Below are 10,078 nucleotides of genomic sequence, written 5' to 3'. Positions count from 1 at the left end.
ATCATTTATCATAAAGGTTTTTGAATTATCGAAGCCTTTTATTGAAAAAGAAAAGATAGAGAAAGCTCGATTTTGATGTTTGTTTTTTATTCTTGACTATGAAATTTCTTCATTTTTTCATATTTTCTTTTATTTTTTTATGTAATGTTTGACTTTAATTTTTGTGATTTTGATTATTTGTTATTCTTTGATTTAGTTTTAACGTGTCATGAAACTTTAGTTAATTTATTTTTACATATTCATCAATGACACAACTGCATTAAAATAACTCAAAATATACAAAAAAATATTTATTCAATTAAAAATTTATTTTTAATATGACTTTGTATCTCATGTTCAATATATTTTATTATCAATAAACTCAATTCTAGTACATCTTAATTAAAATAAGGCTTAATACCCTATTTTGTCTCCAGTTTCGCTCGACAATGTCAAATTAGTCCATCCTTTAAAACGTGCGTCAATTACGTCCTTACTTAATAAAATTTATATCAATGTGCCGTTTGTACGAATTTAACGGAAGGGATTTCATTGATATAAATTTTATTAAGTAGGGACGTAATTGACGCACGTTTTAAAAAATGGACTAATTTGACATTGTTGAGCGAAACTGGGGACAAAATAGGGTATTAAGCCTTAAAATAATATTTTAAAACACAAAAATCAATTAAGAATTTTATATTAAAGACTAAATGAGGATACACTAGTGGAAAAACAACGTATAACGTCACGTATTCAACGTCGTAGCACTCAATATCCAACGTTAAAAATGACTAGTGGCATTTTCGTAAATAAATTGAATCGCTCCACGTTAATTAATAAAATAGTGCGCTGACTAAAATGTATGAACGTCAAACAAGAAGCATATCGACGTAATCTAAAATGTATTAACGTCAAATAAGGCCCAGATCGACGTAAAACAATGACCTTAGAATCTCATAACGTCAACTTAAGAAACATCTAACGTTCAATTTAAAATAAAAAAATAACGAAATAGTGGTTTGCTTCCAGCATTATTATTCCTACCCACATTTGATGTCAACCATGACAAATATTTGACGTTTTATATGCCAGCATGAAGCCAAAGAGGTAATCCCTTTTTTATTCTTTATTTCTTTTCTCTTATAAACCAAACAGAACGTCCCACACTTTATGGGGTCGACGTTTAAAACAATATAGAACGTCGAACTAGCTGGGGTTGGTGATGCGGCTGTCGCGGCCCATCAAATTTGATGTGCATTAAAGAATGCAGTATAGTGCTAGGAAGTGACTCCTAGGTCGTCTCTCAAGGACCAAATGTGGTTCAGGTAATAGGTCAGACACGTAGTGGGGGGGGGGGGGGTTGGTGAAGAGTTTTGTAAATGCAAATGAACTAAATTAAAACCCGAATATAAACACGGATGTAAACACAAAATAAAAACGGTTGGTCATTAACTCAATTACAATACCTTCAATCATAGATTAACAAAATCAAGTGCTACTCTAGCGTCTTTTCCAACACAAATTTTCCAACTAACTTAAACTAACATCACAACTAAATTAAGGATAACTTGCTTGACTCACTTGAATAAAAATTGATACATCAGAAAACACACATTGCATCTTGGAATAAACAATTGCTACACTTAAGCTAATAAAAATTCAATTTAAAAGGGTTGGAACTAATTGAAATGTAGCGGATATAAACGAAATGCCAAAGTGTGTGACAAGTGGAAATGCAATAAATAAATGACCAAATGCATCATTACTACTGGAATAAAAGAAGCTATGCCTTATCTAATAAATGAAATTCGGAACAACTAAGAAAGCAAGCAAGAAATCTGTGTTGCACCCAATTAAAGAAAAATCAATCTCCGTGCTCTTCTAAAATAAATCACCACTTCTTTCTCGATCTTTGTGCACCTCCTGGGACACTAGCTGCTGAATGCAATTCCATCATCATTAATCACCGTTTGCGCCTAGAAAGAAAGTTGAAAGCATCCTGCTGGTGGAATAAAATGAAAAGAAACGTGTGCTTCCCAACACTGCTCCGCTTCATCCAATACCGTGCAGCTGCCCCCCCCCCCCCCCCCCCACTTAAGAAGGAAGAAGAACCGTACACTACATTGCTTGCTACTGTAGCCGAGAATCAAAGCCAAAAATGAAGCACCTCTCTCCCTCCTTTCCCAAGTGGCGGCTGAACCTTCTCCCTAGATGATGCTACGTGATTCGCTTTTGTGCACGCTGCTTCACTTCTTGTTGGACACAACCCTCTCTTTGCTTGCTGGACCGTGGTGAAGCCCTCCGTGTGCAAGCAGTCTATTGGGCCCTCCTTGGACGCGTGTTCCTGCTGTGGTGCAGGCCGTGAGCTTCACTTCCACGTGCTTTTCCTTCCTTCCAGCCAGCAGCCTCTGCTTTCTTCCGTGTGCACCTTCCATTCTCTCCAAACACACACCTGCTGGACCTACTTGCTGGACCAAGGCAACGTGGATCTTCCAATTAAAGCCTTTTTCCTCTAGCCCAAGTGATTCAGCGCTTCCTTCACGTGTGCCACTGCTGCTGTTACCAAGCTTTCTAAAGTGAATGAATCACCCTCTCATGGCTGCTGCGTGTGTGCTTCCCATTCCCCTACTGGACGCGCTGAACTTTCTTCCAAGCTGCTGGGCCGACGTGTGCTTCTGTCTAGAAGAAATAGAAAGATGCCTCTCCAATTTTGCGGGACGTGACAGGCCGTGTGAATGCAGCCCAAATTAATGAAATGTTGGACGGCTGCTGCACTTCTTAAAGCACCCCTGGATGTCCCTACTTGCATCCAATAAAGAAACCAAAAAACCTTTTATTTTGTGGGCCGTGACATGCTGCTCTAGCCTTCAAAAACGTGGCAGTCCACTTCTTCCAATTTAAACACAACATCTTGCAGCACATAACCCCTTAAAAATCCATATGAGCCTTTCACACTTCATTTCCAATTGAATTTAGAAATTACTATCTCCCTGGCGGTTATACCATTCCAACCCTCCGTGTGCACCCCTTTCTCATAAGCCCAAAAGTGCACTCTTTACTGTGCATACTGCTTTTGTGGAGACTTTAGAAATATGTGACAGCCCTCCAAATGTTCCAAAATATTATCCAACAATTTTCCTGCAATTAATAATGCAAATAATTAGCCTCAGATAATTCAAATTAATTAAAATAAGAATTTCTGATCGAATTAAGCACAATTAAGAAAAATGGGAAAATAATGAACATTCAAGCACAATTCCCTAATTAAATCTAGCACAATAAGCTAAGTGAAGTGAAGAAAATATTGACTCATCAAAATAGACCACACTTAGTCTTTTGCACTCCTGGGCAAAATCAAGACACAGATCAAGGAATAGTTCAGAGGACATCAAGGGTACGACACAAACTCAACACACAGAAAACAAAGACTAACAAGGACATAAACAGAATTACACAGTCCTCAAGGAATCTCGACAAAGAAAAGAAGTAGACAATATCCAACACATAATGAATATGAGAAAGCAGATACTTATGAAATCATCCAAGCAATTTCAAGCATGGTAAAATGATCAATCAGTTCAAGAGGTGAATCAAAAGCAACAGAACCTCACAGATGAACTATCACTGTATCTCTCAAGTGTCTAGGGTAAATAATGCCAACTCGATGCACTCAAGAAAGCAAGCACACACAGACTTGGCAAGCCTCTAATATCAACACTAAAAAACATATGCATGTTCAAATCAAAAGGTCTTTTATGGATGTAATGGGGCCAAGACCAAGGGAGGATAAATATGGATGAGAAGTCTAAACATATTGTTTGTCACAAATATCTGAACCTCGACTTATTTGAAAAAGAGGGATTTCACTTCCAGGAATGGATTGAAACTGAAGGTCTCTCTACACTTGTCCAGATGAAGGGTGATTGATACCCTGACTTAGTAAGGGTCTTCTACAATAATATGAGAAACATAGATGGTGTCCTTCATTCTCGAGTAAAAGGAGTAAATGTTCACATTAACAATGATGTATGGTTTCAAGTTGCAGGATTAAAAGCCGAAGGGTTATTCTCGCACTTACGGTACTTAGAAACAAACAGATGGTTGAAGAAAAAGGACGTGTACAATAACTGGTTAAGGTTTCCTGGAGATACACAATTGAAAGATTATATGTGCATGAGGGAATGAATAAAGAAGAACAGATAACAACACACATTCTTGCTTGGGTGATTTTACCTGCTAGACCTGGACAAGACAGAATGATAATTGAAGATGTTTTCCTGCTGTATGCCATCAAGAATGATGTTCCTACCAATTGGGTGGAAGTAATAAAAGATCATATGATTGATGCATGAACCAAACATGCACGACATCTACCATATGTTGTGTTTATCAGCAAAATCCTGATCCTTGAAGGTGTGAATGTTAGTGGTGAAAAGAAATGCTCTTGTAACTGCTCAAATGTGATAAATCAAAACACCTTGACTTCCATTGGCCTTGTAAGACCACAAAGGGATGGTGCTTCAAGGATGAAGAGAATATGGTTCAAAGTTCTGGAAGCACACCTACACTAAATGAAGACCGCACCAACTTCTTCCCTGAAAACCAATTTTGAAAGATTTGTTGTTGACTGTTGTCGACACCCAATTTCGTCCGGATTGACTATAATAGGTTTATTTTATTTTATGTTATTTTCTTTCATTTTTATTTTTTAATTTATACTTTATTCTTACCTTCTTATTTATTTATTATTTTACTTTATGTTATTTTCTTTCATTTTTATTTTTAGTTTATATTTTATTTTTACCTTCTTATTTATTTATTTTATTATTATTATGTATATATATATATATATATAATATATATATATTAGTTATTTCATTTTATTTGTAAGAAAACGAAAAAAAAAGGAAAAGAAAAGAGAAAACCCGAGGTCAACCCTTCCTGTAACATAAAACAGCAGTAAGCAGTGTTCAGGCAAAAAGCAATGCTCGAAATGTTCATTTACAATGGCAACAACAAAAGGCAGAGACTCTTCTTCCTATAATTCCCTACTTACGACTGCAAGTATACATAAAAGGAGAATGATTTTTTTTGAAAGGCAAACTTCTGCCAACTGATAGCCGATACAGTGAACATCAAATAAAGAAAAAAACAAAAGAGAAATCCCATGACAGAAGATATTCCAGAGCTCACAGGATGGAGGACAGAGAGAAGTTTGGGTTTTTCATCACGGTCATAAAAAGGGAAAAAAGGAGAAACCGGGGACGGAGGGAAAAAGGAGGAGAAGCAACGAGTGTTGGAGGAACCTAGCAGTCCACTCCACTTCACTTTCCAGTGCCTGCCTGCAAGATCATTTTGGTTACTGAAGGAGAAGTTCGGCGGAGGGGAGCAAAGGAGATTGAATCCAGTAAAGAAAAGGAGACTAAAACAAAAAGGAAAGTTTTATCTTCTCTTGAAGCTGCGAAGGTAATTCTTCAGACATCCAACCTCTTTTGGTCATGTTCGTTTATATGCTCTATGTATGTCTGCTTTATGCCTGCTGAAAGACGAATGAAATTGCGTTCAATCAATGCATATTGTTAACAATAACAAAACCCCTGTTCATTCGAACTGGACCCAAAATGCAATTTCAGTGCCTGCAAACTTCATCTATTTTGTTAACAATAGAAAATAAGCATATACTCCCCAATATCAAAGCTTCAATACCCTTTAGCACCCAGAAAACATGTGATAAAAAGCAAACAGGGATACAACACATTCAAACAAGGATGGCAAATTGACACTTCGGACTGCATAGTTCAACATCCTCAAGTCCCATGACCTCAGTACCAAACGCTAAATTTCTGCTACCTTCGGCCTGTAACACAAAACACCCATCCGGTCAGCCCCTCTCTCAATACTGTTATGCTGCAACATTCATCAAGTTAACTCAAAATGGCCATGACTATTCACTCCTCACGTTCAGAAACACACCACCTCTCCTTGTGTCGGCGATGCAAAGCCTCTAAAGTTAGTCACCATCTTCGTTTCATCCAACCACAAAAACGAAGGTCTCCCTTTCGTATACGTTGAACACTTAACACAGGACTCATCCTTCGCCTCTCACGACTTCCATTCACTCAATAGAACCATACCCACCTAAGTCAATTTCTCCGCCACGCACATCCCTTCACCCAATCTTCAACCGTCATCCATCCATGTTGCTACAGCCACCATTCATCTGTAAGAGACAAGGAACTCATTCCTTCATCACAACCGAACCCATTACAGTGGACCCATTACAGTGAGAAGATGAAGAAGAGAACCTAGGCGTGGTTCGAAAGGGTTGTTGGCGATGGCAGCCGCGAAAAGAAGAGGGAAAGAGCTTCCTCTGTTTGCAAGCGAGGAGGGAAGGAGGATGTTGACGTGGTGACCGGAGGCGTCTCTGGCGACGACCGGTGACGCTAGCGGAGCCCTGGCCGACGCGGTGGTCGAGCTCGCCCAAGAGGCGATTCACGAAAGAGAAGATAGTCTCTCTTGCGCGCGAGAAGAGAGGAACCGGATTCCGGGGCCGGCGACGATCCTGACGGCGAGCGGCGGTGCTGGCGACGCCCTGGGTCGCGTCTCGCAGTGGCCGGTTTGGCGGAAGCAGCCGTAGACGGAGAAGAAGGAGAGGAACTCGAGCCTCTGGGTGTGTTGGAAATGAGTTAGGATGTGAGAACCCCTAGGGTTTTCCAGACCTGAGAAGTGAAAAGGGCCTTGGGCCTTCTGATAAAAAAAATAAATAAAATAAAATCTATTCTCTCCTACGCGCACCCCCCATTTCTCACCTTTACACCCCTACGTCCATTCCTTGCTTTGGCTCAGGCCCGTTCTGTTCCCAAGGACCAAAAAACGAATTTATTTCCTGCGCCCCTTATTCTCATTTTCGCACCCCTCCCCGCTTGGGCTTTGGCCCAGTTTTGCTTTTTTTGTTTAAACACCCCTTTTTCTTATTTGGCACCTCTACACTTTTTTTTTTATTTTATTTCATTTACCTAGTATTTTACTTTTATTTTATCCTTTTACTTTTTACTTTATTTTCATTATTTATTTATTCATCCTTTTATTTTATTTTATTTTATTTTATTTTCTCTCATTTGTTCCCATTTTAAACATTTATCTATTTTTTAAAATGCACTTTTATAAGAAACGATAAAAGATGTTTTAAAGGTTTAGACACACGTGTGATCGCACGCATCGTCCTTGTGTCAGAACTTTTTCTTCTTCTCTTCTAAAAAATTTTAATAATAAATGTTTTAAAGGTTTAAACACATGTGTGATCGCACGCATCGTCCTTGTGTTAGAACCTTTTCTTCTTCTCTTCTAAAAAATAATAATAAATGTTTTAAAGGTTTAAACACATGTGTGATCGCACGCATCGTCCTTGTGTTAGAACCTTTTCTTCTTCTCTTCAAAAAAATAATAATAAAATATTTTAAAGGTTTAGACAGATGTGTGATCGCACGCATCGTCCTTGTGTTAGAACCTTTTATTCTTCTCTTCTAAAAAATTTTATAATAAATGTTTTAAAGGTTTAGACACATGTGTGATCGCACGCATCGTCCTTGTGTTAGAACCTTTTCTTCTTCTCTTCTAAAACAATTTAATAATAAATATTTTAAAGGTTTAGACACATGTGTGATCCCACGCATCGTCCTTGTGTTAGAACCTCTTCTTCTTCTCTTCTAAAAAATAATAAAAATGTTTTAAAGGTTTAGGCATATGTGTGATCGCACGCATCGTCCTTGTGCCAAAAACCTCTCCTCTTTCACTTCCCCAAAGATCCAAATTTATCCAAAATCATTTTCAAAACAAATTTTCAAACAATTTCCAAACAAATTTCTCAAACAGATTCAAAAGAACTACGTAACCCTGATTTCTCATTTTGAATGAGAATACGTAGGAGCAAGGTTAATCCTTGTCGGGCTCAAAAAACTAAAAAATATATTTTGTTTATTTAGAATTTTTTTTAGGGGATAGTTAAACATTTTGAAAACCACATCATATTCGTGCATTTAGTTAAAGGTACTGCCTTAGGGCAGGCGTTGTGGGGTGCTAACACCTTCCCCACGCGTAACCGACTCCCGAACCCAATCTTTGGTTTTCGTGGACCGTGCTTTATCGTTTTGAGGTTTTTCCGTAGTTTTCCATAATAAACTATGGTGGTGACTCCAAATCTCTTTTCAAAACCCGTTTCTTTTTGGATCGTCGTCCCGTCGCGATTCCGGTTGCGACAGATGGCGACTCCGCTGGGGACGTCGAGAGTCAGGCCATTTAATTAGATGCGCGAATTTGACATGTTTTCTTTATGTTTTTGTTTCCCTGTTTTTTTTTCTTTATCTGTGTTTGATAGTTGGAATAACTGCATGTGAATTGTTGAACATGGAACCCTAGGGTAGAAAACATGTTTATATCTGCCTGGGAATTTTTCTGGTTGTTTTGCAGGTGAGGGTTTAGGTATGCATTGCATTCTCCCTTCACACACACTTTGTGCATGTCATGAGTGGGGCCCTATACCCGGGTCTGAGCGTAACTTAGAATTAGAGGAGTTGTGTAGCGGTGTCATTCTGGGATGTACTTCCTGTCTGGCTATCGTGAGAACTCCAGCTAGAGTCTGTTCTCTTCATTTGTGTCTCCACATCTAGTTGATTACTCTGACTGTTGTGGAGAAGCAATGAAAAGGGCCATAGCTCTAGTGACCATCGACCTTTAGGTTCAGAGAGCCATCCTTGTGAGGTTGCATGTACTTGACTTTCAATCTGAAGCGCTGAACCTTTATTAGGGCACAAAGGGAGAAATGTGCATTCCTGTAACCCTCACTCTGTTTGTTCTTTTTTTGAAAATAATGACTTTGCATTCTCATACCATGCATACATTTTTGTTGGTCATGTTGTTTTACTTCATTATATTTTCATGCATCATGTTCATTCGTCATTTGGTAACATGTTGGTTTTAGGGGGAAATCACAGGCATTCGCTTGATCTCGTACAAGATGGAAGTTGATGCAAGATCTGGTGCTACACAACAGACCGACTCTGCCGTGTTAAGAAAAAAATCTCGCCTGAGGACTCATAGTGGGAACTTGACAGGGTTGATAGACTTAGGCAAAAGGTTAAAGACCATAAAGAGAGAAAACTTCAAGAAGAAGTATGGGAATCTGTTGGATTTAATGGAGGTAGAAGTACAGTTGCCTGCTATCACAGCCCTGGCACAGTATTACGACTCTCCGCTAAGATGCTTCACCTTTCAAGATTTCCAACTGGCGCTAACTATAGAGGAGTTTGAGCACATCTTGGGATTGCCGCTAGAGGGTACCACTCCGTATCAACACTTGGAGCATCAGGCCTCCATCCCTACCATCGCCGCCATAATGAAGGTACATCCCAAGGAACTTGAAGACAGGTTGGTAACTAGGAATCAAGTGCGCGGACTGACGCAAGGATATTTGGAACAGTACTTGCACCATTTAGCTGATGGGGAAGAGTGGGAGACTTTTATGGACGTGTTAGCCCTTACCGTGTATGGCGTCATGTTGTTTCCCAAAGTAGAGGACTTTGTGGATTATGCCGCGATAGATGTCTTCGTGGCAAGAAAGACAAGATCAGAAAACCCTGTGACGGCAGTCCTCGCAGATGTTTATGGGACCATGAGTTTTTGCCATGAAAGAAAGGGGAAGAAAATTCTTTGTTGTTTGCCGGCACTGTATGAGTGGATGACTGCGCGCGTATGTAAGGGGGCGGTTAGTGTCAGGTGTCTATTTGGAGATCCTTCACACCAAGGGCCCAAGGACAAAGGAGGAAACGAGTGGGCCCAATTCTTTGCTGGCTTGAATGGTGGAAAAGTAAAATGGCGTCTTCCTTGGCTTGGGATTAAGCCCTCCATCCATCATTGTGGCAACTTTCCCAATGTACCCCTCATAGGTACCCGATATTGCATCAATTATAACCCCGTCTTGGTTCAAAGGCAATTCGGAAATCCCATGAAAGGGGCACCTTCACCGGACTACCTTACGACATTGTTCGTCTATTATGAGGATGGGCACCTCACCGAAACGTTGAGGAAAAGTTAGAAGTGC

At 39.4% G+C, this 10,078-nt stretch overlaps 1 protein-coding gene across 1 annotated transcript; it reads left to right on the top strand.

Annotated features, from left to right (window-relative positions):
* The first annotated feature begins 8,995 nt into the window (after nucleotides 1–8,995).
* LOC148193054 (uncharacterized) lies at nucleotides 8,996–10,072 on the top strand. Its single transcript, XM_088099348.1, has 2 exons — nucleotides 8,996–9,637; nucleotides 9,737–10,072. Exons 1-2 carry the CDS (start codon nucleotides 8,996–8,998, stop codon nucleotides 10,070–10,072), a joined length of 978 nt encoding a protein of 325 aa, XP_087955474.1.
* The last annotated feature ends 6 nt before the right edge of the window (nucleotides 10,073–10,078 follow it).

The sequence above is a fragment of the Vigna umbellata genome, chromosome 9 (genome assembly GCF_029865625.1).
Source record: "Vigna umbellata cultivar VRB3 chromosome 9, Vumbellata_1.0, whole genome shotgun sequence".
Taxonomy (NCBI): domain Eukaryota; kingdom Viridiplantae; phylum Streptophyta; class Magnoliopsida; order Fabales; family Fabaceae; genus Vigna; species Vigna umbellata.
Note: the sequence above shows the minus strand (reverse complement) of the source record. Positions and strands in the feature narration are given on the sequence as shown.